This window comes from Takifugu flavidus, chromosome 6 (assembly GCF_003711565.1).
Source record: "Takifugu flavidus isolate HTHZ2018 chromosome 6, ASM371156v2, whole genome shotgun sequence".
Lineage (NCBI taxonomy): Eukaryota > Metazoa > Chordata > Actinopteri > Tetraodontiformes > Tetraodontidae > Takifugu > Takifugu flavidus.
Window position 1 is genome coordinate 10319020 of NC_079525.1, and position 27221 is coordinate 10346240.

Sequence of the window (27221 nt, forward strand, 5' to 3'; positions counted from 1 at the left end):
TGTCCATCACAGTCCACATGGCCAGATCCAAATTGAGGAATGGGGGAATCAGGTGAGAGGGCTCTAAGTTCATTTTGTGACACTACTGACTCCGGAGAGAGTGCACGTAAATCAGTGGCCCAAACATCTTCAGTGGCTACTGCGAGGTCCTCATCTGATGATGGCGTCACATGTGTGGTGTTCAAAAGTGAACCTGCAAGGTTTTCTGATCTAATGCCTCGTACAACATCTGCATATGTAAGAGGTCTCACTGCTGTTATAAGTGGGGACTCTAAATCAGATGCACATGTTCGCTTGGCCTCAATATGTTCACAGAATGAATCTGGTGAATCTGGTCGGTTGTTGTCAGTTAGTTCTTCCAGACAAAATTCAGTATATTCAATGTCTGACAACGTTGACAGAGGTGACTCTGATCTACCTTCAGACAAGTGCAAGTAATAACTACAGCGTTGCTCATTGACAGGGTCCCGTGTTAGGACAGAGGAGAAATCGTGTTCCTCAACTGATGCAAGCGAAGCTGGAGAGGATGGCCGAATGTCGTCCATCGCGTCTTGAAGCAAGAATGACTCAGAAGACACAGATTCTGGGGACAGTGTCCTACTAGCAAACAACCTATCCAGTTCAAAGTCTGACAGTACAGACTGAGGGGAATCTGGTCTGGCTTCTTCAAACAGGAATCCCAGACACACATCCATACCTTCCCAGTCAGAACATGCTGATTCTGGGGTAAATGAACGTTCATGTGACAAATGTCCATCACAGTCAACATGGCAAGATCCAAATTGAGGAATAGGGGAATCAGGCGAGAGGGCTCTATAGTCATTTTGTGACAATAATGACTCCGGAGACAGCGCACTGAACTGAATGGCCCAACCATCTTCGGTGGATACTGCGATGTCCTCATCTGATGCTGGGGGCATATGTGTTGTGTTCAAAAAAACACCCTCCCAGTCAGAACATGCAGATTCTGGAGTAAATGAACGTTCATGTGACAAATGTCCATCACAGTCCACATGGCCAGATCCAAATTGAGGAATGGGGGAATCAGGCGATAGGGCTCTATAGTCATTTTGTGACACTACTGACTCCGGAGAGAGTGCACGTAAATCAGTGGCCCAAACATCTTCAGTGGCTACTGCGAAGTCCTCATCTGATGATGGCGTCACATGTGTGGTGTTCAAAAGTGAACCTGCAAGGTTTTCTGATCTAATGCCTCGTACAACATCTGCATATGTAAGAGGTCTCACTGCTGTTATAAGTGGGGACTCTAAATCAGATGCACATGTTCGCTTGGCCTCAATATGTTCACAGAATGAATCTGGTGAATCTGGTCGGTTGTTGTCAGTTAGTTCTTCCAGACAAAATTCAGTATATTCAATGTCTGACAACGTTGACAGAGGTGACTCTGATGTACCTTCAGACAAGTGCAAGTAATAACTACAGTGTTGCTCATTGACAGGGTCCCGTGTTAGGACAGAGGAGAAATCGTGTTCCTCAACTGATGCAAGCGAAGCTGGAGAGGATGGCCGAATGTCGTCCATCGCGTCTTGAAGCAAGAATGACTCAGAAGACACAGATTCTGGGGACAGTGTCCTACTTCAAACAACCTATCCAGTTCAAAGTCTGACAATACAGACTGAGGGGAATCTGGTCTGGCTTCTTCAAACAGGAATCCCAGAAACACATCCATACCTTCCCATTCAGAACATGCTGATTCTGGAGTAAATGAACGTTCATGTGACAAATGTCCATCACAGTCCACATGGCCAGATCCAAATTGAGGAATGGGGGAATCAGGCGAGAGGGCTCTAAGTTCATTTTGTGACAATACTGACTCCGCTGAGAGTGCACGTAAATCAGTGGCCCAAACATCTTCGGTGGATACTGCGATGTCCTCATCTGATGCTGGGGGCATATGTGTTGTGTTCAAAAAGACACCCTCCCAGTCAGAACATGCGGATTCTGGAGTAAATGAACGTTCACGTGACAAATGTCATCACAGTCAACATGGCCAGATCCAAATTGAGGAATGGGGGAATCAGGCGAGAGGGCTCTAAGTTCATTTTGTGACACTACTGACTCCGGAGAGAGTGCACGTAAATCAGTGGCCCAAACATCTTCAGTGGCTACTACGAGGTCCTCATCTGATGATGGCGTCACATGTGTGGTGTTCAAAAGTGAACCTGCAAGGTTTTCTGATCTAATGCCTCGTACAACATCTGCATATGTAAGAGGTCTCACTGCTGTTATAAGTGGGGACTCTAAATCAGATGCACATGTTCGCTTGGCCTCAATATGTTCACAGAATGAATCTGGTGAATCTGGTCGGTTGTTGTCAGTTAGTTCTTCCAGACAAAATTCAGTATATTCAATGTCTGATAACGTTGACAGAGGTGACTCTGATCTACCTTCAGACAAGTGCAAGTAATAACTACAGTGTTGCTCATTGACAGGGTCACGTGTTAGGACAGAGGAGAAATCGTGTTCCTCAACTGATGCAAGCGAAGCTGGAGAGGATGGCCGAATGTCGTCCATCGCGTCTTGAAGCAAGAATGACTCAGAAGACACAGATTCTGGGGACAGTGTCCTCCTACCAAACAACCTATCCAGTTCAAAGTCTGACAGTACAGACTGAGGGGAATCTGGTCTGGCTTCTTCAAACAGGAATCCCAGACACACATCCATACCTTCCCAGTCAGAACATGCTGATTCTGGGGTAAATGAACGTTCATGTGACAAATGTCCATCACAGTCAACAGGCCAGATCCAAATTGAGGAATGGGGGAATCAGGTGAGAGGGCTCTAAGTTCATTTTGTGACACTACTGACTCCGGAGAGAGTGCACGTAAATCAGTGGCCCAAACATCTTCAGTGGCTACTGCGAGGTCCTCATCTGATGATGGCGTCACATGTGTGGTGTTCAAAAGTGAATCTGCAAGGTTTTCTGATCTAATGCCTCGTACAACATCTGCATATGTAAGAGGTCTGACTGCTGTTATAACTGGGGACTCTAAATCAGATGCACATGTTCGCTTGGCCTCAATATGTTCACAGAAGGAATCTGGTGAATCTGGTCGGTTGTTGTCAGTTAGTTCTTCCAGACAAAATTCAGTATATTCAATGTCTGACAACGTTGACAGAGGTGACTCTGATCTACCTTCAGACAAGTGCAAGTAATAACTACAGTGTTGCTCATTGACAGGGTCCCGTGTTAGGACAGAGGAGAAATCGTGTTCCTCAACTGATGCAAGCGAAGCTGGAGAGGATGGCCGAATGTCGTCCATCGCGTCTTGAAGCAAGAATGACTCAGAAGACACAGATTCTGGGGACAGTGTCCTACTTCCAAACAACCTATCCAGTTCAAAGTCTGACAATACAGACTGAGGGGAATCTGGTCTGGCTTCTTCAAACAGGAATCCCAGAAACACATCCATACCTTCCCATTCAGAACATGCTGATTCTGGAGTAAATGAACGTTCATGTGACAAATGTCCATCACAGTCCACATGGCCAGATCCAAATTGAGGAATAGGGGAATCAGGCGAGAGGGCTCTATGGTCATTTTGTGACAATACTGACTCCGCTGAGAGTGCACGTAAATCAGTGGCCCAACCATCTTCGGTGGATACTGCGATGTCCTCATCTGATGCTGGGGGCATATGTGTTGTGTTCAAAAAAACACCCTCCCAGTCAGAACATGCGGATTCTGGAGTAAATGAACGTTCATGTGACAAATGTCCATCACAGTCCACATGGCCAGATCCAAATTGAGGAATGGGGGAATCAGGTGAGAGGGCTCTAAGTTCATTTTGTGACACTACTGACTCCGGAGAGAGTGCACGTAAATCAGTGGCCCAAACATCTTCAGTGGCTACTACGAGGTCCTCATCTGATGATGGCGTCACATGTGTGGTGTTCAAAAGTGAACCTGCAAGGTTTTCTGATCTAATGCCTCGGACAACATCTGCATATGTAAAAGGTCTCACTGCCATTGGCACTGCAGATTCTAAAACAGCTACAGTTGCTTGTCTAACCCTATCAAATTGCTGTAACTGTACCTCTGATGTTTTGTCTGTTCGGTTAAAACCACTTTCACTCCTAATTGGTTTGAAATTTCTTGTACCATTCAAAATCACTGAGTCATTTTGATCACTGATAGGTTTCACGTCATTTGAAAAATTTAAGGTGTAACACGGCCTTTTAATGAAGTGGAATTGTTTTGGTCCAATGAGTTTATTAGGGGGGTTGTGTTCGCAGTCCCCCTTCAGGGATTTTTCCAGAGATTCGTGATCAAAAGACAAATCGCTTTTACACGAATCTGTATTCTGAAAGAAATTCCGTGAATTAATATTTTTTCTGGTGTTTTCTTCCTTTATGTCATGAATTGATGACACTGGTAATAATGTTTGAGGACATGGTGATAATTTTGAAAGCCAGTAATCAACAAAAGATTGAGGACTGTCCTCCTCTCGAGTTGATGATTGTGGACTGATTTGAGATGGTATTTCAGTTAAAGAAATTGTGCTTTCCATTTTGACATCTATTTGTGGAAAATCATTTGTCGCAGAACGTTTCTCTTTGCCATAATTGGCGTTGTATGGTTGTGGCACTAGCATTGCGTGTTGATTTTCTCCTGAATACATTAAATAATAATCACAGTATTGACTCATTAGTTTGGCACGAACAGGTTCTGAGAGTAAGAGTTCAATAAATGAAAAACTGCACTGAGACGACTGGGATATTGGTGAGAATGGCCGGTTCATGCTTTCTGATGACTTGCATGAATTAATATTTGGAACTGCATCTGAGGAGCACATTCCCTCCTCTAAAGAACTACTCGGGAAAAAAGATTCTGATGGCTCATTTAAACGTAACCCTTCTTTTGTTTGAAGATAAGGAACTGTAGACTGGAAATAGACTGGAGTTTGAACATCAGGGAGAGATGAACTTATATTTTCAGCAAAATCTTTACAAAATTCTGGTGAACTGTGCTGATCAAAACCTGGAGAGGGGCCCTGTCTCTCATCCCATATACTGGAAAAGTGTGGTTGGAATCGTTTTTCTGCCTGCGGAGAGTCGGGTGACATTGCCCTATAATCATTAATTGACATCACAGATTCAGGGGAGGATACTCTATGTATTGGATCATTGAAGTTCCAAGATGAAAATGAGTTGAACTGATTCTCAGATTCCCAGGAGTCAGGTGTCAAAGGACATTGTTCATCATTGTCATCTGATTGTTGGGTCATGTCAGTATGTAAATGCTGTAAAGGGATAAACGTACAGGATTCCATTTTAGATATTAAACACTTTGCATTATCTATCACATTCTTATTGTCAGTATTAACACAACCAGAACCACCACCACTGGTTGACGTACTATGTGATAGAATGTTCACCGATGCATTCAAATTAAATGATCTAACCATGCTGTGCTCAGCTGAAGGAAGAAGGGGTTCAAAAGAACCAGCATTGTTGTCAATAAAGGGTATATTTTCAATATACACATTATTGAGTATTTGTTTTGTGTTTTCTTCTTTAGTTGACTTGCAAGGTATGAAGCCCATCTCCATGGATGAAACCAGTGGGGTCTTTTCCTGAACATGATGTACTTCAAAGTTTTGAAGTGTAGATGACCCTTGACAGAATGTGCTTTTTTGAGCAACATCTGTGTCATCTTCAGTCACAGGCAGCGATGCTTGGAGATCCGCTGATGGCCACACTAATAAGTCTGAGTGTCTTTCGACCGTGATTTCATCTGAATTTCTAAGTTGTGCCATACTGCTGAACTCGTCACAAAGTTCACTGAAGTCAGCCTCTGCGTGGTCTGATTCTAATAGGCTCAGACCAAAGTCTCTGATAGCTACAGATGATAAAGTCTTCTGAATTTCACAGCACTGCTCATCTTCAAAACCACATTGCTTTAATTTTAGGATTTGCCCGCTGTCAACATTGATTTGGCAGAGAGTGTTGCCTTGGAAAGGTCTGATGAAACGAACACTGCAACAGCGTTGCTGATCTTTCACTTTGGGGTCACACATGTGACTTGTCTGGCCCACCATGGCTGCTTCTTTTGAAGTAAGTAGCGTACTTACTCTGTCATCTGAAATGTTGAAAGCTGTAAGTTCTCGTGAAACTACATCTTCTGGAGTCCACTGATTTGGGTTTAATTCACTGTAAGGAAAAGAATGTCCAGTCACAAAATGACTCTGCGATATGCCAAAGTCCAAATTTTACAAAATTAAATAGCAAATCCAGAAAAGTCACATTGAGAAAAATAATCTGCAAACACTGTATTCTGCTTGTATAGTGTACGGCTTGTACATCAGAGCTTGAATCTGTAACGTACCACAGCAGCCTCCAACCCAGTCCTGCAATATCCAGCCAGGTTTTCTGTCCCACCAGGTACACACCTGCTCTTACCTGGAATCCCAGTTTCCTCTATTGCCATTTTCTCTCGTCCTCACATTTTCATGCTCTTGCGAAATATTGTCATTCACTGCACAGGTTGCTGTTCCAATTCTAAGTTCACAAGCTGCCAGGTATTCACCAAGTTACCTAGACATGTATTTACTCATTTAATGTCTGCATCAATGTGATTCATCTTAACTTGGGACAGCTAGGTATTCCACAATGCATTTTAATTCAGTGAGTGACAGCAAGTTAATGGTGGAAAGTACGCACTTCGAAGTACGGACATCTATGTTTTGAGAAAGGGCATGCGATGGGGTTTGCCACCTGGTAGGACAAAAAACCGACTGCTGGCCTCGTAGGACCATTATGGGTACTGTGAGATGTTAAATATTATGCAATAGATTTGTTTTGCAAAATAGAATGATGGTAATTATATTTGATTAAGGAATTTACTGAGGTATCTCCAGTTCATCCAACAGGTCTCCGTGCACACTCCCTGAGTGAGAGTGACCAGCAGGTTCTGCCCAAGAAGGAATGTCCAATAGGGAAGCAACTGAAAGATCCTCTTCGGAAACAGCAGGAGGTGGTCTCCGGTCTGACTCCACCAGTCTCACAACTCTCGGGCTTTCTACATCCTCTTGCACTGAAGACAGAGCTACTGACACTGAAATACATACACAAATGGGGCCCGATACATTGATTCTGTGTGTGGAGTCGTTCTAACAGGTGTTTCAAAGCTTTATTGTTGAGTTTGAGGATAGATAACTACCTTCACTGTGGTCCAGTGTCTTCTCTATTTCTGCATAAGTCCTAGATGTTTGCTCTTGGACTGATTTATTCATCTGGGTTTCTATAAGATGGACGATGTCCATGCGATTTATCTTTGTTAGGGTCTTAATCAGACAGTCCTCTGTGAAAGGAATTAAAGATTAGTAAAATAAAGATTAGACAGCAAATAAAATGCAAAGCAAACACAAGGTTGTGCTGAACAAACAGCAAAGATGGTGCTATATATGACACGAGATCTTGTAGCCTTTTGCTAATAAAACTATTGTGTACCTGTGGCATGCTTGCCTTCCCTTTCAACCCAGCGCTGCAGCAAGGCATGGCTCTGTTCTTGCAACGAATTAGGATTACTTGTTCGGACTGACTGAATTTCATTTTCACTGAATTCCAGTTCTTTGGCCAGCTCTGTCATGAACGATGAAAATAAAGTGATCAAAGTTCAATTAATTGAAGGGGTGACATAGTTAAGATGGTATGGCATTGGCTTTGGTCTCGGACACATCACTTCATATTAAACAGTACACCACCCTACTCAAAGTCTGTGTTATGCTAACAGATGTATGCTAATCAATTTGCACTTCATACACTTATATATTTCAGAGCTTACCAGTCCAGCTGAAGCCGAGGAGATCCGCAATGATTGCTAAAGTCTCTTCCTTCCTGTCAGCATCATCCTCCCAATCCACTAAAACAATGCCATCAGTGCATTAAATTGTGTTGTTATCCAGTCCACAATTACATGTATAAAACTACATTGATGCTATTTAATATATCTAAAATCATTATATATTTAAAATTCATACAGAAGCTGTCTCATGTTTCATTTGGGAACAATTATATTCACTCTGTGCTCTTACAGTAGTTATAAGTTATATATCTGCAATAAATGCAGATTTCTACTGTGAACAGGTATAGTAGAGTAACAAAAAAGCTGTTTGTGTAAAATGTTGTTCAATGTAACCAATGAGAGTCTATTGGTTACTGAGCACAATGCATGCTACTATTCTATTAGTAATAGCTGTATTAGTGGAACAGTTTTTTTGAACACTGAAAAGTTGTTCTACTTCTTTCCCCAACATGACCTTTCAATCTTGAGATTGTAAAAATGCAAGCAGAGATGTAATTTTCAAAAGAAGCAAACAGATGCAAACACAGAGATGAAGAGCAAGGTAGGACACATCACAGTACACAGAAATGTTATGAATTGTGAGCGATAAACTTTAAATTATATCCTAAGGGAGATGCCATGGAGTCTTACTGTCGCGGGAAAAAAAAGAGAATGCAAAGGCCCTGGCAAAGCAAAGAGTCTGGCCATACCTGAGGGAAATTCTGTTGTTTGGTCATCAATGATCATCTGGGAATGAGTTTTCACCATGTCATCCTGGAGGGGCTGGGATTTAAATACATCCTCTGTCTCAGAAGATGGTTTCACAACCAGCAAAGGATTGTAATCAGAATCTGAACTGCGTGGAGGCAGGATGTCATAAGTGAAGACAACAGAATCTGGGCTCTTACGATTTGAGCGGCTTATATCTCCAGTCTCTAAAGGAGACCTGATAGATGCGTCTGTGTTCTTAGAGATTTGAATGTCATCCCTTTGAGTTGGAGGGTTTTGTGGCATCGTGATAGAAAGTTTAGAAGCTAAAAATTCTGACTTATCAGTTGGTTCACTACCATCAGAGTAAGTCCTGCTTTCTGTAATGGAGGTTTTACCTGTGTCACTATCGGCCTCAGATCTAGACCTCCGATCCACAGTTGACTTTTCTTCTACTTTTCCCTCTAGCTCATACTCCTGCAACTCCTTCATGGTTGCTCGCTCAGTTGCATCGGCTGTTATGATTTTGGGTGATTCTTGGAACTCTGGTTGGATGTTTGACTGTTGAGCTGAAGAAGAACTTTCTATGACTGAACACTGATCTTCCTCATCTTCCTGCTCTTTCTCATTGTCAGATGAATCTGAAGAATGTTGTCTTTGCATTGAGTCTATTAAATGGACAGTTATGGATGGGTCTGACTGAAGGTCAGCTACCGTAGATTGAAAATACTCCAGACCAAAGCTTTCACAGGAAGGAGAACCAAGCTGAACTTCTGTAGAGCTTCCAAGATTAATTGGAGATGATTCACTTGGTTTGACAAATAAAGTAACAATTTTGTCATCCTCGGCAGTTGATGGAGGCGGAAGGTTTGAATCTTTAACAGCAGACCTTTGTTGATCTTCTCCAGTGTGTGCAGACATTTCTTTTTCAACTGGAAGTTCTCCTATGTGAAAAAATGCACATTCATCTCCTTCAAAGCTTCTTCTCGTCATATCAATTGCGCCCCCTCTGGTCATTTCAAACAACTTTCCTTCTTGAAAATGAAATGCATCAGGGGATTTTTCATCAGGTGACAGAAGAAGTGTTTTCCGTTCCTCTTTGAGGTTTCTCTCCCCAGTAGCCCCAGTCTCCATATTAAAAGCTTGATCTTTCTCCTTAGATGCTAGAATAAGAGATTCATGTTCTGATGTAGAGACAAAATCTGAAAGTGCAGCAGCCTCCTCTGTTTTGAAATCATGTTCAACTCTGTCGGCACCTGATAAGCACAGCGACTCATTTACTGATTGAGCAGTTTTGAGCTTTGTGGGAATTTCTTCCGTCTGACTCATCAAATTGACATTTGCATCATCGTGATGAGATAAATCCATCTCCAGAGGTGTAGTATTGGATGACTTTTCTTTACCCTCCAGTTCCATCTCTTCAAATGTTTTAACCATTTTTTCTTCTGGTGTTAACTGTTTATCGATTATGTCATTCTCCTCATCGTCATCTCTGTCCTCAGAGTCTTGTCTTGTTAGTATGTGCAGACTCTCACTGCTGCATATTTTGGGGTCAGAAAAGATGACATCAACATTCCCTTCTTTTGATGATTCCAAATGCATGTCTTGCTTAATTTCACTTTCTATTTGGATGACATTGTTTTCCTGTTCTTCCTCACTTTCATCCTTGTAAATATCTTTATTGTACGCAAAACATGCTTCTAACTGGGAGGCATAATCCTCATACAGAGCTGCTCTTGCTGGCATCTGAAGGTCTGTTTTCTTTGTTTGTGTGGGGCTACTTTCAAGAGAATCTGGACAAGGAGATTCTCTTCCAGGGCCTGGTTCAATTGAATCAGGGGTTGTCCTTGAGGATCTGTCCTCCACCTGAGGACTTGCCTCAAGTGAATCTGGATGACATGGCTCCTTTGCTGGATCATCAGGGACCACAAAGTTTAGGCTCTCCAACCTGGCTGGCCGTTGTGGTTTGCCAGAGCTACTTAGTTGCTGCAAGTATCTGTGTGTTTGGACTGAATGAGCAAATCCTTGATCATCTTTGTCATTGTTTTTATGGTCACCAACAGTTAAATATGACTTTTCAACATGAATAGTTGTTTCAACACAACCCTCTTCAGAGGAAAAACCTTTCAGATGCATAGTTTCAATGGAAGGAGCCTGTATTTCACTATCCAAAACTCTCCTCTCGGGATCTAAATCAATGTCTTCCAGTGACATTTCATGTTGTTCAGGTGGGAGTGTTTCTTTTACAGGAGGTTCTTTGGTCAAAATAACTTCTTTGTAGGTCTCAGATACCACCTGCTCTTGGTTGTTTGGTGCAGCCAGTAGATGTTCCTTGAAGTACTCATCTAAATCAGAAGTAAGCAGTGACAACATGCCTGATATATCCCTTGTGATTACAGACTGTAACTGCTGTGGCTTTCTTTTAGAGTGTTCTTCCTGAAAGGCTGTTTCTGAGACAGGGCCTGCTGAAAGTTCTCTTTGGATCTGTTTATTCTCTTCACCAGCCATCCTGTCTTCTAAAATACTTGCCTTTGTGTCCTCTTTGCACACCTCATGGACAAAACTGTCTTTGAGTGGAGACCGTTTTCTTACTGGAGTTTCATTTAGATATTCATCTAAGTCACTACTGAGAAGCAACAACATGCCTGACATGTTTTTCTCAGTAGTTGCTACTTGACATTGTGTCTTTTGGTTAATGCAGACTTTCTGGAATTCTGTTTCTGATTCCGATTTCAGCAGGACTTCTGCCAGATCTGTCTCTTCAGTGGCTTCTTCACCTATTATATTGTTCACATCTAAATTAACTTGGGCTTGTGTACTTTCACATGCTGTCCTTTGTTCCTCATCTAAAGCTTGGGGTCCTTGGATGACATCTTCCTCAGGGAACCTGATACTCAGTGGTCTGTCTATGCCATTTTCCAAGTCAGCTGTCAGGAGGGATATCATGCCAGAGGCATCCTTCACTTTGGTAGTCGGCTGAAATGAAGTTGTTTCCTCTCTTACATCTTCTTTCATTGAGAGCTCTTCATACTCCACTTCTCCACCTCTCCATCTTTTTGAGTCTTCCTCTCTTGGTGATTGATCTGTTTCTAGGAATGTGCTGCTAACAGTTTCACTTGTATTTTTATCAGTAGTGTTGCCGGTCATTTCTTTATCCTTGCTCTTTTTTATAACAATTTGTTGAAAAGTTTCATGAATAATCTCCTCTTCTGGTGTGGAGCTGATTACAGGTAAGGCTTGAGTACACTTATCCAAATCAGAGGTCAACAAGGACAACATTCCAGACATGTCTTTTAGCCCAGATGATTCTTGAGTTGGTGTTTTCCTTTTAACATGTATTTCCTGAAGTTTTGCCTCAGTGATTTCTTGTATTACAATTTTATATTCTTTCTTTGTTTCTGTAAGGTTTTCTCCCTGTTTGAAAAGCTGGTACTCGGGACTTTCTTCCAGCTCAGCCTTTATGTCGGCACTGAAGTCTTCAGAAGGTCTACGATCAGGGCTGATATGCATGTCTTCAGGTAAACCCTGACCCACGCTTAGGCTAGGTTCCTCTAACTCCATCCTACTTAGCTTCTCGCCTTGCAATTCTGGCTCCTTACTTTGAATACTTTCATTGTGAAATTGATTTATATATGATGTTTCCAGCGTCTCTTTGGATACTGTGTGTTCTAAAGGCTTCGATTTACTCTTCAGTGGATCTTGGTCTGACTGGAATGCTTTCATCAGTTCCTTGACAGATAGAGTCTCCTTTGTCATGACACTTCCATCATCAGAAATAACAATATCTGTAAATCTAACTGTCTTTTCCACAGGGGCACTGTGTGAGTCCTCAGAGTGTTCTCTAGATAAGCTTGGCATTCGATCTCCATCTGGTTTTTCAGCTTTAACATCTCTAATTAAGATGTCTGGATATTGAGGTTGTGATTTGGGCTCCTCTAATGAACTCTGCTCAGTCATCTGAATGCCAACCACTGGTTTGGGATCAAGAAGCTCAGGTTTAGGGTCTGGTACATGCTGGAATGTTTTTGCCCGTTCTCTTACTGACAGCGTTTCCTTCTGTGATATTTCTGGTGCCTCCTCCTGTGAACCAGCAGATTCATGCCCAAACACTTTTATAATGTTTCTGTCTGGACTTAAAAGTGACTCTTCCACTGCTTCCTTTTGGTCAACTGGTATTTCTACTGTATTTGTTTGGCCAAATGTCAGATCATCAAGCTGCTGCTGAAAATCTGTGACATCATGAGTCTGAGTTTGTGGGTTTTCCTCCAGTTCAGTGTCACCATTGCCTGATTCGGATATCAATGCTGAAGCCAGAGGTTTGTGCTCAAAAAGCCCAGTTTTGTTTTTTGAAGGATCCTGTCCAGTCTGGAATGCTTTTAACAGATCTTTCACAGACATAGTCTCCTCTAACCTTTCAGTCTGAGATCTAGGGGATTTGGGAGACAAGGGAACTTTTGGGAGTTCCGGCATGACTGCCTCTGTCCTCTTTGTAGCGATGGAAGATTTTGCAGGAGTGCCTTTTTGTTCCGCCTCCTCTTCAACTTTGTCCTGTAAAGCTCGAACTCTGTCTTTTATAGATCCTAGAGGTGTCTCCACCACTCGGGGAGATGCAGGGGGATCCACAATAGTAGTGGTTGCAGGGGCATTTTCATTAAGAACAACATCTCCATCTAAAGACTCCTGAGAACTCACCCTTTCTAACTCACCCTCAGAGCTGCTACATCCAGAACGTTGTCTGTCTCTGAGTTTCTTCCTAATTGGTTTCTTGATATCTGGAGGATGCCTTTTCCCATCATGCTTTACAATAACCTGTTCAAATGTATCCTGGACAAGGTCTTCTTGAGAGCCATGCATTACAACAGCTCTCTGTTCCAAGTACTGATCCATGTTCACACTAAGGTGTGAGATCATACCTGTCATGTCTTTGACCTCTGGGGCAGATGTACTGAAAGTCTTTTTCCCAGTATAAATTTCCTGTAACTGTGGTTCTGTGATGGATGCATGCTGAATTTCAACAATTTTAGTCTGTTCTCTAACACCTGGTGGCAGGTCCTGTTTCCTGTTTAAGCTTTTGTGAATCTTCTCACGTTCTAACTCGTCAATAAATTGATCATAGATGCCAAAAGACCCTACAGCCTCATCTCTCTCCTCATATGGTGTTTGCTCCGTTTGTTCTGCACACAGAACAATAGACATTTTGACATCCGACATATCGGAGAGAAGATCCGGGCTGGCAAGGGTGGCGGGGTCAAGAACTTGGTTGGTTCTCAAGGAGAATGTCTCAGTTGATTCAGACTCATCATCTTGAAAAGTTTCAAAACCAAAAAGGGTAAGAACATAAGGGACAAATGAAGTGGGGGAGAGAGATCAGAAAACTGTCATCAAGACAACGACATCAAAAATCCATCTCCAGTTCACAGAACAAGCAGAAGGGCAGGGCAGAGAATTAAGAGGGGTCTTAAAAAGACCAAAAAGAAGATGATAATGTGATCCAGAAAAGTTTTGAAGGGAGTGGAGCAACAAGAACAACAAGCAAAGCCAGGAATAACTTAATAGAAGAATACTGATTTCAGTTATATGAAAATGTCTGGAAATGGAACACAAAATATATATGGAAAGAACAAAAGAGCGACGGCAACATATGAAACAAAAGGATCAAAATGAGAGACAACAAACAAAAAGCTCAAGATTGTTGCTGACACGACAAGTCATGTCTGCCTACAAATTAAGTTTTAACATATTTTAACCAAACAAATCCTTGTAAACATTGATTACAAATGATAATTTTAGTAAGAAGTAAGTATTTAATGTTTCAAATCACTTATAATGAAAAAGCAAAGAAATCATCCTGAATGTGAGGATTATTAAGTATTTAATTACTTAAATTAATTACATTTTCAAAATATGTGCACTTTTACATTATATGTCTATTGCAAAGAAATATTACTATTCAAAATCTTTGATTTTATTGAAAATCACTTTTTCTCTTAAATTTAAGGGAAAAAGAGAAATTTAAGAAAACATATTGCCAATTATTCTAAATCACTATCATGTTATATAATTTTTATAAATGATTTTTATGCAGAAAAAATAGTCAGCATGCCACCTGAAAAAATATAGTAAAATAAATAAATAAAAGTCAAAACAAATACTACACTGTTGCATCTATTTTTCTCTTAACAAGATGGGATTCTTACGCAGTGTTGAAACCAAAGTTTTTGAAAGATAAATTAAATCATAAGTGAGGGAAGAATAACAGAATCCATCAGCCACAGTGAAGCTGCTAGTAACAGAAATATAGCCACACACATTAGTAGTAGGTTAGTAAATTAGTGGTGCAAATAAGAGAACCAGTTGAACTTAAATGAACAAAATAACTGCACCTCTTGTGTGTGATATATAAAAAAGGTTCAGCTTACATTTCTTTTCGCTCTTTTCACTCTGCAAAGGATTAATAAAATAGTTACAATGTGGAGACAATAATAATGTCTCTTTTTGTCTGCTTGACTTAAGTTGTTTTACCTCATCGTCTGCATCTTGATCTGAATCTGACTCCTACAGGAAAAATGGAGCCAAAAGGATGAAGCAGTTCATTTAACTAGAATAATTGATTGTGATACAGAGTCAAACGGAGAACTATTCATCCCAACCTTTGAGTATGCTGGAAGGGTGATGTTGAGGTTGCAGATTGCATTGTGGGTAAGACTACGGTATGTGCGCGCTTCCTTCGTGAAGGACAGTCGACCACACGGCTCCTGTGTGGTGTCTCGAATCTGTTTAATTGTCACAGAACAGTTAATTAATAGCATGACGAGGATTTCTGGAAAATCCAAATTTATATCTTAAACCATGTTTAAACGAGGTGAAGCCATACTTTGATGAAGAGGGCCAGTCTGTTCTCTTTGAAAGCAAAGAAGCTGAAGACATGATGCTGTCCACTCTTGGTAAGGGGCACCAAGTTTCCAAAGCAGTCAACAAATATAGGTTTTCCTTCTAGGACCTTAATGGGGATGAGAGAAAAAAAACAACTTGAAATCCAAAAGGATTTTTAAAAAACTGTAATGCCAGTATAAGGAGCAAAAAACACTCACAACTAATCAGAAAAACCTGCATCACTATTCCCAGAGCAATCGCCCGATAATATCAAAGGGAAATGTTGGAGATTTTCTGATTCACCTCAACATCTCGGCTGCGTGCAACTTCTGTAAAGTTCTCTTGCTGCTCCAGAGTCTTGTCCATCTTGTCATCAGTCATGCAAAAACAGCGTAGTCGGGCTTCTATGGGATCCAGAGTCTTTGCAAAAATGACAAACTTGGCCATATACGGAACACAGATAACCTCTCTGTACAGCTGAGAAGCAAAGCTGACCGACTCCTGAACCTGCCTGCAGTCAATTAGCCAGAATCTTAAGGAAATAAAGATATTGATTAGTGGAATTAGTTTTCAAAGGAATCTAGGTAGATCAATTGGTTCCACACTTGAAGATTGTTTACCTTGCTGATACATTTGTGGTGAAGGACACACATTGGTTGACAAATGTGAGCGGTGTGGAGCCGGTGATATCCTCCCACTGGGCCGGAGTGGTTCCTCCTGAAACAAGGTCACATTATTTTTCACAGCTGTTTATATGCTCTCTGTTTATTCATATCTCTGTGATACTTACCTGTAATACTACAAAGCAAACGTAAGGTGGGTGTCTCCCCGCTGAACTCAGATGTGGGTCCTTCGGTGTTGGAACTTTTTGGAATAGGGATTGTCATGGTGATTGGTTTGTGGAACTTTCTCCGTCTTGGCTCCAACGTAACGATGGCGCTGAGAGCCGCCTTGTTGCCAAGAATCTTTTTCACCACATCTCCATCAATTGGCTGAGCCTGCCACAAGGCACCGATAGTTGGAAAGAAACCTTGGCGACTGCCTTCCAGCAATTTCTCAAAACCCGAAAATACCTGTAATCCGACTCTGATCTTCTTAGTGAGGGCGCCTTCAGGAAACACTGCCTGAACCTGCGGCACAAGAGTGCTACTGAGGACCCCGCCCTCTGGCCCAATCAAATGACTGTCTTGCTTTATTCGTGACACCACCGCAAAATATTGTGGGAAGTCTCGGGTTATGATTCGACATATTCTCTTCTTTTCCAGCTCCTCGGGAGAGTCCAGTTCTGCAGTGATCAGAAAAAAGATTGGAAGGCTATAAGACAGTACAGAAAGGCTGAGGTAACAGTTTTATTTGACTATTACTGATCTTTAAGATGTCTATTAGCCTTAAAATTAACTGTTATAATGTTTAGTTTTCCTACTTTCATCCATTCCATTAAGTATCTGGTTCAGTTCCTCTTCAGTGAAGTCACAGTGGTGTTCCCTCCAGCTCTCCCCTGTCTCACTCCTCAATATCACCAACTCTCTCTCTGTCCCCCGCAGAGCTGCAAAATGTGGTATCTCCACAATCACGGGTCTGAAGGTGGGACGAGATAAAGCGATACTGGTTAGAAAAGTTCAGTGTGGAGACCACCTGCTAGGCAGTGCTTGTTTCATCAGAACTTATGCTGTATTTTGGTTTATCAATGCAGGAAATACAGTTCCATTAATGTGATGAGTGAAATAAAGTAATGAAACAATGCTCTTCACTTCAAATCAGGATCAGAAAGCAACTAGAAAGAAAACTGAGGACTGGTGCCTTTAATAAGGAGAGTGGTGATGATAAGTCAACCATAAAGCAAACAACAGCTGTCATATAAAAAAAAGTCACAAAATATTTCAAAAAGTAAAAAATGATTGTAATGTGAAAGTTTCCAAGATGTAGCGGCTCCCTAAACCATGGCCCTACCCGAGGAACTTGGTTCCTGGCGGGCCCAACTGCAGGATACGACTGACCAGACTCTCCCCCTCATTTAGAGGGGGCGGAGCTGTGGGAAGGTGGAGTTTACTGATCCATACGCAGCACAAAGGGGATGAAGAAGAAACATGAACACACCGGACAGCAGTTTAGGCACATCCATTAGTAAGACCAGGCCAACAAAAGGCTTACCCCAGGAACTGGGCTCCAGTAGGACCCACTTCAATGATGCGTCCGGCCAGACCCTCACCCTCCACCATAGGAGGCATAGAAGCCAGGCGGTGTCTCTTCACCAACCTGCACGTTACGCGCGTAGGTGCAGAGCACTTTCTTGGTGGTACGATGATTCGCAGACCATTGTGACGGCAACCACGCATGGCTCCCCCCCTCGCATCGACCATGAAACTGACCAGGAAGCTGCACCATAGGGGAATCAAGATATGTTATTTTTTGATAGTGTTTCTAGCGCAGACTTGAAAATTGTTCATTAGAAGCTCCCATGCAAACAAGAGCAAATAACATTGAAACAAGACATATTTTAAAACAACATATACATTTATTAGGCCTCAGTGTTGCTGATTGTATTTCATTCCTGTTGAAATTCATTTAACTGTCAGATTTCATTCAAGAAACTAAAATACAAGCCATCTAAGGAGATTAATCGAGACCTATCTTTATGTTTCAATTAGCAAATGGTCAATAAGAAATAAATCTATGAACACACACTGACTGTATGTTTTCTACATCTCTGTTTCAAAACTGTACCATGGTGCACAATGATTCATGCAGAAGAAGAGTGAGAGAATTTATAGGCAATCAGACCAAAAATAAGAACAATAGAAGGGAAAGAAAATGCCAAAATAAAATCACCTGCTGTTGTCATGGTCTAGGCACGGAGTGGAACGGCTAGAAGCAAAATACGGCAACGTACACATGTACAGACACACAAACACCACAAATCACAAAGTCAGCCAAGAGAAGAAGGAGTGTAGAGAGGCAATAGGAGAATAAAATAATGTAAGTATCTATGGTGAAACTGCACTAAAGACTGAACACCACAGTGAAGATAAAAGAAGATAACAATGGAACGGAAACCACGTAAACTGATTCAGAGATGATTTAGCAGTTGACAAAAGCAATTGTACATACAATACAGGGTGTGAACGTGCGTGCGTGCGCGACTGTGCGTGTGTGCGTTTGTATACCCAGAGTGTAGCAGACTGGAAGACAACACAACATTATCAAGATGCTCTGCGCCCCAACTCAAACGGAAGGAGTCCTTTTCGTGCTCTTTAGAAAGAACCGACACCTGCAAAAAACGCAACAAAAAAGGAAATTTCCTCTGAAGGCTCGCTGGGTCCGTTTCAAGAAAACCGTATTTACAAAAGGGGTTCATCAAGCAAAAAGATGACAACGAAATAAACAGTTCCTCACCTGGTGGCTTGTGAGCATGTCTTCGATGAAGAATCCCTCCCTCTGATGGAAGCTTTGATGAAGAGGAGTGTGTTGTGACCTGCAGCAAAGCAACCCTAATGTTTACTCTGATGTCTGTGTTTGCGCCAGTGTGAAGGGTTCCTCACCTCAGCTGAGGTACTGCACTGTATATTGGTATGATGATGAAGATTGTAATCTTGAGCTGAGTGTTGGCTTGTTTTTGTACCTGTCCATGTTCATGTTGTTCATGTAACTGAAATCCAAGTAGTGTCCAGGCAGGGAATCATCTCCCAGCTCTCTGAGATCCTCTGCTCTGAGATACTCTCCTCCATCACCTGTCATGGTGTCCTCACCTGGGAATCAAAGATGTGAGACTGTTCATGTGATCTCAGTAACCTACACTGGTGGCCCTAGTGTAGATTTTTACTAGTGTATATTAGTGATACATGTGCTTATAATGAGTAAAACCTGTGTGTGAATAAAGCTTTTTGGCACAAATTCTAACTTTTATCAGTAAAACAACCTGGGTGGAACCTGGGCTCTAAAATTGACACAGTGTAGAGACCATACCAAGCTGTGGTTGACACAACTACAGCAAACTACATCTACTACTCCCAGTGTTTCCATCAGATGTGTCTCTGTTTATAAAAAGCTGTCTGTGACGTTTACATGCGCAAATGCAAACAAACCCAACATGGAATAGCAGCTGGAAACAAAGAAACCCACTCGATGTATTGCAACAATATATCAAATTATTTAAAAAAATAGCCATCTCTGCTCATTTAATCACAGCAACAGTCTTAGTGCTTCCCCTGTCCACAAGTCAGAACCACCCATCTCTGGGTCATTCCATTAAATTAGCAGAACAAAACTATTAAAATATCACGCATTGGAAGTTATGTTGGGTGCCGCAAACAGTCATCCATGCAGTTATTTCCTACTGTTGGCATTTACGCACAACAAAATCAGTACAATTATGACCCGAAGAGCGAGCTGTTAGAATTGGAATTTAGTCAGTGCAATACTGTCAACTACAACAAACTGTGAGACATCTTGCTGTACCTTCCAGCTCCACAGACATCTCAGTGAGTGGTTCATCTTCCAGCCTTAAAGCTATAAGACACCACGGCCGCAAAGCTACATCACCCATGACAATGTCATCTGGATTTTAACGAATACTTTTTTCCATCTGATAAATTTCCTTTGTGTTTAAAAGGACTCACCTTCTTCATCAGATACATCAAGGACTTCGGTCATCGTCTCAGGGACATTGAGTTTGTGTTTCTCTGTGATTGTCTGATGGGAGTCCATATTTATGGTCGTGACGGTATACAACGAGAGGGGAAAGAAGTCAGTTGTGTTTTCAGATAAATGTCAACACATTCCTGCATCACAGGGTTACCGTTGTGGTCGTGATGACCTCCTCGGTGACAACCTTCAGCGTGTCCACCACAGAGATATATCCCAGACGCCTGGCGATGGACAGGGCGGTGTTTCCGCTCTATGAGACAGATAGAGACAGCTTACACACCAAACTTTGACATTATAAAATTTTTCTATTTCAAAAATTAGAGAACAATTGACATATAAACATAGTTTTCCATTGTTACCATTGTGGTTGCATTGGGCTTGGCGCCATGTTGCAGCAACACATTGATAACGTGTGTATTCCCTTGTTGTGCTGCCTGGTGAAGGGGTGTGTATCCATTCTGCAGAGCGAACCAAAAACGACCGTTGTAAAAAGCCATTTATCAAAGTTGAAATACTATTGTTGCACTTTCTGCCCAGAATTAACCTTTGTCTTGGCATTGATGCTGGCACCTTGCTGTAGTAGGAAGTTCACCATCTTGGCATTTCCATAGTGACAGGCCACTATCAAAGGGGTGTATCCAAGCTGTGGTATAGTTCAAGGTCAAAGAGTGTAAACGTTTAATGCAGCATGTTTAAACAGCCTTTGAAGGTACAGTGAACTCAGGGTGGGTGTAACACAATGTCATGCCTCTAAAGCGACAGCAGGGGGCAGATGATGAATTACTGACGGCTGATCCTGATTAAACAGAGCAGACTTACAAAAGAACACATTAACGATGTGGTTGAATTTTAAAATCTGTCATTAAACTTGTCTAGGCATTCCCTGGCAGCTGGGGTAGCCCCTCCAATAATGGATGACTGGGAGTTGGGTTTGGGTTCATACCTTAGTTTGCTGATCTAAGTTGGCATCATATTTAGCCAGGACTTCTGCTGCACTGACTTTGTCTTCTTGGGCTGTGAGATGCAGAGGAGTCAGTCCGCTCTGTAACATAAAAACATTGACTCTCAATAAATTAATGTTTCAATATCTGTCCCAGTTTAATGGCATCAGATTAAAAATAAATGATCACCGATGAGCATTTATTCTTTTAAATATGGCCAAAATGAAAGGACCTACTCATGCCACCATTGATAAATTTAGCCCTGAAATATGAACAAGGCAACAGTTTGAGAAAATGACCTTAGTGGCTGCATTGACATGAGCTCCTTTGTCCAGCAGCAGACTGGCCATCTCAGCGTGTCCTTCCTGGGCTGCCAGGTGTAGAGGGCTGACACCCTGCTTGGTCAGGATGTTGGTCTCTGCTCCATACTCCAGCAGGGATGAGGCAATTTTCGTCTGGTTCTTTTTGGCTGCAATGTGAAGAGGCGTGTAGCCATTCTAGAGGTACAGAGATAAACAGTTTCAAACTACAGACATCGCTGAGATCCAACTACAGCTTAAAAAGCCTTTGTCCAACCTTTGCAGTAGAATGAGGTGAGGCTCCATTATCCAGCAGCAGCAGAGCAACTTCCTGGTTGTCGTAATGAGCTGCTACATGTAGGGGAGTTAAGCCATTCTGTCGGAGGACACATTTGATTCCATGGAGTGGACAACATGTTTATGCAGCTGTGAATGTACTGTTTGCTTTGTGGGACAATATGACGATACGTCTATGAGGTTTACATAATTCAAAGTTCTTGTTACCTTGCCAGCATCATTGGGCAGAGCTTTGCGTTGCAGTAGAAGTTTTGCTACATCAAGGTTTCCATATTTAGCTGCTACATGCAGAGGAGTAAACCCTTTCTGTAGAGAGGGAGGGAAAATAGTTGTTGCTTTTCAGCCATTGTCAAATTTTAAAATGTGATTATACACCACATTTTGCCCTAGATTCACCTTTGTGGGAAGGGAATGCGAGGCTCCAGCCTCCAGCAGCACAGCAGCTGTTTCTAGCTGACCCTCCCTGGCGGAAATGTGGAGGGGGGTGTAACCATTGGTGGTGGCAGCGTCTGGGTGAGCCATGTGCTGCAGCAGTAACTGGACAATATCTGTTTTCCCCAAACGAGAGGCGATATGAAGGGGTGTCTGGTCCTCCTGAGGTAGATGAATGGAAAGGTTGTACAGATCATAGTAAAGCTGGGGACAAGCCAGAGCTGCGAAGGCTGCATGATTGATGCTGCAGAGAAAAATGTGCTTATTTGAGAAAAAAATTAAGGAAACAATGACAGCTGACTCACTCTTGCCATGGCATCCACTAATGCTCCATTCCTTAGCAAACAGCGAACCACTTCCATCTGACCGGCGCGTGCTGCCATGTGGAGAGCTGTCTCGCCACGCTGGCGTTAAGGAAAGAGAGCAGTTAAAAGACCTAAGAGGTTGTCCCAACACTGCCAAGAGTCCATCAATGTAACGTGACTTCTGGGAATAGAGATTGTAAACTTTACACTGTACGTGGTCCTTAAAACAGAGCCCATTTAAGATCACACTCACAATGTTACGGATGTCTGGAGACGCTCCATTCTGGAGGAGCAGCAAAACAATGCTGAGGTGGCCCATGAACGCGGCTACATGGATGGGTGTCAGCCCAGACTAGGAAAAAGAGAGACAGTGTGTTTGGTAACGTGTTTGCAGTTTTGATATGGTGTCATCGTGGGACTCGTCTCACCTCAGTAATGGCTTGAATGGACGCGCCATACTTGACCAGCAGTTCCATCACTTTCACCCTGTTCTTCTTACAAGCAATGTGGAGAGGAGTGAACCCATTCTGACAGAGCAGAAAGAGACATAAGAGGCAAATGTTTCTTCCAGTCACACCATAAAGTAGGTATTTGTCCAGAACATAATAAATATTAATGATAAAGACTTTAGCCTTGAATCTGATCTGTTGTTGGTTAATATTCTTGAAGAGAATGACACTATTCGTGGGGAACCTGAGGGTCCATGTGTTAAATATTGGTGTCAATACATAAGATAATGCAAATGAAAGGACATTAGGAAGTCTTTAATGAATCCATGGTGTCCTCTGAATACCTACCAGTGCTCTAACGTTGGGATTCGCCTTCTTGTCTAACAGAAGCTTGGTGACTCTGTAGTGGCCACAGTGAGCAGCAACGTGCAGCGCTGTGAGGTAGTCCAGCGTGACATCATCAACAGGCGCCTTATGCTGCAGCAGCAGTTTCACACATTCTATGTGGTCTCCCTGGGCTGACATGTGCAGCGGGGACAGTCCATTCTGTGCAAGGAGAAAAGCGAGAGCACGTAAAAAAAAAAGCAGGAAATGAGGTCAGATATTGAGTTTATGATGGGAAACATGGCCGTTTTATCATCCACAGCCTCACTTTGGTTCTAGCTAAAATAGGAGCTCCTCTGTCCAATAGAATTTCCACAGCCTGGTCATGTCCGCTCCTGGCTGCACAATGCAAAGGGGTCAGTCCATCCTGACAAAGACACAAAAATAAGAATACATAAGCTTCAAGACACAGCTGGAGAACTGAGAATATTACATCAAAACTGATGTCTCACCCTGGTTTTGGCATCTATCTGAGCACCTCTGTCTAGCAGCAGGGCCACCATGTTGGTGTTGCCTCTCTTTGAGGCAACGTGAAGAGGTGTGATCCCATTCTAACGAGAGGGCAAAGGTCATTAGAATTACACGGCACATTTCGCAGAACGGCTTCTACGAAGACCTATTTGGGCTAAGTTTATGCTCGCGTGAAAGCAAACAGATGAAAACATCTAAATAACTAGGAAGAGTGCAGCTGTTCAAAAAAGTTTAAAATGCCATTTTGTTCATTTTGTTACATTTTAAACACACTTTTCCACCAGCTTGATGAAAAAACACGCAGGATTTTAAGTAAGAGGAAGGACAGAAAGTTTCTACCCTGGCTGTGAAGTCCACAGCTGCTCCTCTGTTCAGCAACAGGGTGGAGACATTCACGTTACCATAGTGAGCGGCGATGTGCAGAGGGGTGAACCCACTCTGTTTGAGACAAAGAGGGAGGAAGGGGCAGAGAGATGGAGAGAGGGGAGAGGGAATTCATGAAACAGCAAGGTGTTGAAAAATGGGGGAACAGAAAGAAAGAAAGGAAGAGAAGAAAAGACAGAAAAAGGAAAGAAACCACAGAAGCAGCATGACAAGAAGGCATAATTTAAAAATAAAGATGAGCTCAGCGGGCTCTGAAACAGCACATGCACTGAATCATGCATGTGGATACCCTGTAAATCTACCATGCTAGCAAAAAAAAAACGACACAAAATCACTGTTTCATTTTTGAATGGTGGAAACTGAAATGCACAAAGCAACTACAGACTGAGTGTATCAGCTTGGACAGACAGATGGACATTTATATAGCTTATGAGCCATATAGGTGTACGTTTCTCCACAACGCGGTTGAGGGGTTAAATCCTTACCTTCCCGTTCTGAGAGACATGGTGCAATTTAATTAAAAAACAGAGTTAACTTAAAAACTTCTTACAAAAAGGAAAACCAAAGAAATCTTTTTACTTTACGAGAAGTAAATGGTACAAAAGTTAAAAAAAACTCAGAAGCTATTATAGAATAACATTTCAGGAAACAAAAGCTAATATTAACTTAAAATGATCTAATTACATTAACTAAATCCAAAGAAAAACAAATATACAACAGTCTATGGAACAATAAATTCTAATAAACCATACCTATAACGACAAACCATGCAGGTCTGTAGTCTACAGTTTTATTTAACTCATGCATTTACATTAATGCTATATCATCCTGACATGCGGGACTCTTCAGGTATGTATTGAAACTGGTTGAGGTCAAAGAGATGGTCAAAATAAAGGAATCAAATGAAGAGGTGAGTCTGTATACCTCTGTGGTTCTATTGACCATCATCTGGGTAGCACGCATGGAGAGAAAATTGGGGATAAGGCGTAGGGTTGTCAGGGAAACGGGCATATAACAACATTCAGACACAGGGTATGAGTACAATTTCACACAAAGAGAAAGAAAACACAAGGGAGCGGAGTGTCTTAGCACTCCTAAAGTTATACTGCTAGTTTCATAAAGCTGTTTGTGATACACAACCATTCACGTCCCAACCTCCCCCACCAGCATCTCCTGGCCCCACGGGCCCTCACCTTGGACTGGACGTCAGCGTTGTGGTCGTTCTGGAGCAACAGTGCTGCAGATTTGGTATCGTCTTTGCGAGCCGCGATGTGCAGGGCCGGAAGGCGGACCTTGCCTTTAGTGTCATGCTCCAGCAGCAGGGACACCACAGAGTTGTGGCCCTGCTGAAGGGCGATGGCCAGTGGGGTGAAACCATCCTGGTAGTGAAAAAAAAAGGATTCAGTGTGTGTAATTGTGACGTTTGGTGATCTCACACATGCAATATTACCTCTGTTGCAATGCTTTGGTTGCCATCGTTCTCCAACAGGTATCGCACCACCTCCAAGTGATTTTCCTGAGCAGCCATGTAGAGCGGAGTAAAGCCATTCTGCAGCAACAGAGAACACACCAGATACGTTCCAGATACCTGCTGTCGCACAATACGGCAGCTTTGCAATGTTTCCCCACCTGAGACTGAGAGTTAATATTTGCTCCTCTCTTCACCAGCAGCCTGACCACATCCTGCTGTCCTGCCAAGGAGGCGATGTGGAGGGCAGAGTTGCCTTTCTGCAGAGAAAATCAATGATATGTGGCCACGAACAAACATGAAGAGAGATGCTGCAAGAAACTGGACCTGATTCAATCAGTAGTTTTAAAGAATTTACACAGAACTCAGTAACAGTCAGGCAAAAAAGTTTGTCAAAAGCATCAGGTGGCCTTTGGTTGTGTTGTCAAGGCTTATTTTAGTTACATAATCTAAAGTTGTGTTTCATCCTTACTTTACTGAAGGTCTCTGAGAGTCGAGGAGCCTTTTTTTCATTGACAGAGAGGTTATAAAGTGAAAATTATAACGTGAAAATTTAAAGTTAAATATAAATAAAGTTCAAAAAGAAGCATTCACTGTAAATATCGGCATATTTCACTGAGGTGGGCGGAGACTGAGCAAATTAATGAGATGTATTTTTGATGTGCTTTATTTCAGACAGGAGGCTCAGGGAGCCAATCACATCAAAGACCAATTTTATGTGCTCCGGGGTGACAGATTCCTAACTGGGTGTTTAGTATCGTTCCAAGTATGACGCGTCTCAGTTGGCTTTCGCAGAGTAACACAACAGTGACAGTATAATATCCTACCAGGATTCCACTGACTTCTTCATTTCTAATGACCAGTAACACAAACTAAAATGAAATGCAAGAGTTATTTTTTATCTACCTTAGTGGACGAGTCAACAGGTGCACCTCTGTCCAACAGTTCCTCCACTAAGTCCTTGTGTCCCTCTTTAGCAGCCAAGTGCAGAGCATTCAGCCCATTCTGAAGGGAAAACGTGAGATCCAGAACTGTAGCTCATGAAGAGAATAAAGGTAGCGACATCGCGTCATGCACGTGTGCAAGCCCAAAAAGTACGATTCACCTCGTCCTCCTCGTCTTCCATGTGTGCTGATCCTGCTATAACAGGTCTAGATCTGACCCTTCAGCTTGCTCCGTCCCTTCTGCAACCCCTCCCTTACTTTTTATTCTCTTCTCTTCCTTGCTTACTCTTCTTTTGCGTCCGTCTATCTTTTCCTTTTTTTAAACTATGTGCCAAGCTGGACTAGGATGGCGCCTCTGTCCACAGCAGGACTTTTCCCAGTCCTCTTCCTCAAGTTGGGCACCACTCGTCAGGTCTCTGTGCCCCTTTCTCCCCCCCTGTAGGCTCCTTGACTTGGATTAGAGAGAAACACGGTGCCTCCTGGCTCTGCACTGATGAAGCAGACAAGCTGTGGGGGAGCTTCTATGATCAGCGCCCCCTTCCTTCACTTGTGCACAAATGCTGTGCATGCACACACACACTCACATGGTCTCTCTCTCTCTTTACCAAATGCCAAACAGCCATAGGGGTGTCATATTTCTGCACTGTCACAGATATGTAGGACACACACTCTCATACACACACACATACGCACACACACACACACACACACCACACACACACACACACACACACACACACACACACACACACACACACACACACAAACATATTTAGAAAATGTCAACCTTTAAAAGGAAAAATAGAAGGGCTCCT

The 27221-nt window shown here is 42.4% G+C and overlaps 1 protein-coding gene across 15 annotated transcripts in view; it reads right to left on the minus strand.

Moving 5' to 3' along the window:
* The window catches only part of LOC130526723 (ankyrin-2-like), a 56226-nt gene that overhangs the window by 16105 nt on the left and 12900 nt on the right, over positions 1-27221 (minus strand). For 4 of the 15 annotated variants that reach the window (XM_057034548.1, XM_057034552.1, XM_057034561.1 and 1 more), the window contains exons 3-44: positions 26369-26467; positions 25624-25722; positions 25445-25543; positions 25188-25373; positions 24919-24942; positions 23950-24048; positions 23592-23690; positions 23408-23506; positions 23104-23301; positions 22735-22833; positions 22560-22658; positions 22307-22405; positions 21966-22163; positions 21777-21875; positions 21550-21648; positions 21273-21470; positions 20976-21074; positions 20577-20675; positions 20392-20490; positions 20184-20282; positions 20005-20077; positions 19008-19134; positions 18782-18860; positions 18553-18656; positions 18218-18253; positions 17540-17764; positions 17339-17437; positions 16812-16966; positions 16462-16673; positions 16179-16386; positions 16009-16105; positions 15692-15920; positions 15390-15515; positions 15166-15288; positions 15038-15070; positions 14935-14956; positions 8518-13818; positions 7808-7885; positions 7474-7605; positions 7184-7324; positions 6868-7078; positions 6096-6174 (exon numbers count right to left, since the gene is read on the minus strand). In XM_057034548.1, coding sequence (XP_056890528.1) covers positions 6096-6174; positions 6868-7078; positions 7184-7324; positions 7474-7605; positions 7808-7885; positions 8518-13818; positions 14935-14956; positions 15038-15070; positions 15166-15288; positions 15390-15515; positions 15692-15920; positions 16009-16105; positions 16179-16386; positions 16462-16673; positions 16812-16966; positions 17339-17437; positions 17540-17764; positions 18218-18253; positions 18553-18656; positions 18782-18860; positions 19008-19134; positions 20005-20077; positions 20184-20282; positions 20392-20490; positions 20577-20675; positions 20976-21074; positions 21273-21470; positions 21550-21648; positions 21777-21875; positions 21966-22163; positions 22307-22405; positions 22560-22658; positions 22735-22833; positions 23104-23301; positions 23408-23506; positions 23592-23690; positions 23950-24048; positions 24919-24942; positions 25188-25373; positions 25445-25543; positions 25624-25722; positions 26369-26467 — 10179 coding nt within the window. Of the gene's footprint in view, positions 1-6095; positions 6175-6867; positions 7079-7183; positions 7325-7473; positions 7606-7807; positions 7886-8517; positions 13819-14934; positions 14957-15037; positions 15071-15165; positions 15289-15389; positions 15516-15691; positions 15921-16008; positions 16106-16178; positions 16387-16461; positions 16674-16811; positions 16967-17338; positions 17438-17539; positions 17765-18217; positions 18254-18552; positions 18657-18781; positions 18861-19007; positions 19135-20004; positions 20078-20183; positions 20283-20391; positions 20491-20576; positions 20676-20975; positions 21075-21272; positions 21471-21549; positions 21649-21776; positions 21876-21965; positions 22164-22306; positions 22406-22559; positions 22659-22734; positions 22834-23103; positions 23302-23407; positions 23507-23591; positions 23691-23949; positions 24049-24479; positions 24487-24918; positions 24943-25187; positions 25374-25444; positions 25544-25623; positions 25723-26368; positions 26468-26567; positions 27086-27221 lie in introns of those variants that run through there. The other 11 variants (XM_057034555.1, XM_057034558.1, XM_057034549.1 and 8 more) reach the window with 11 other exon arrangements.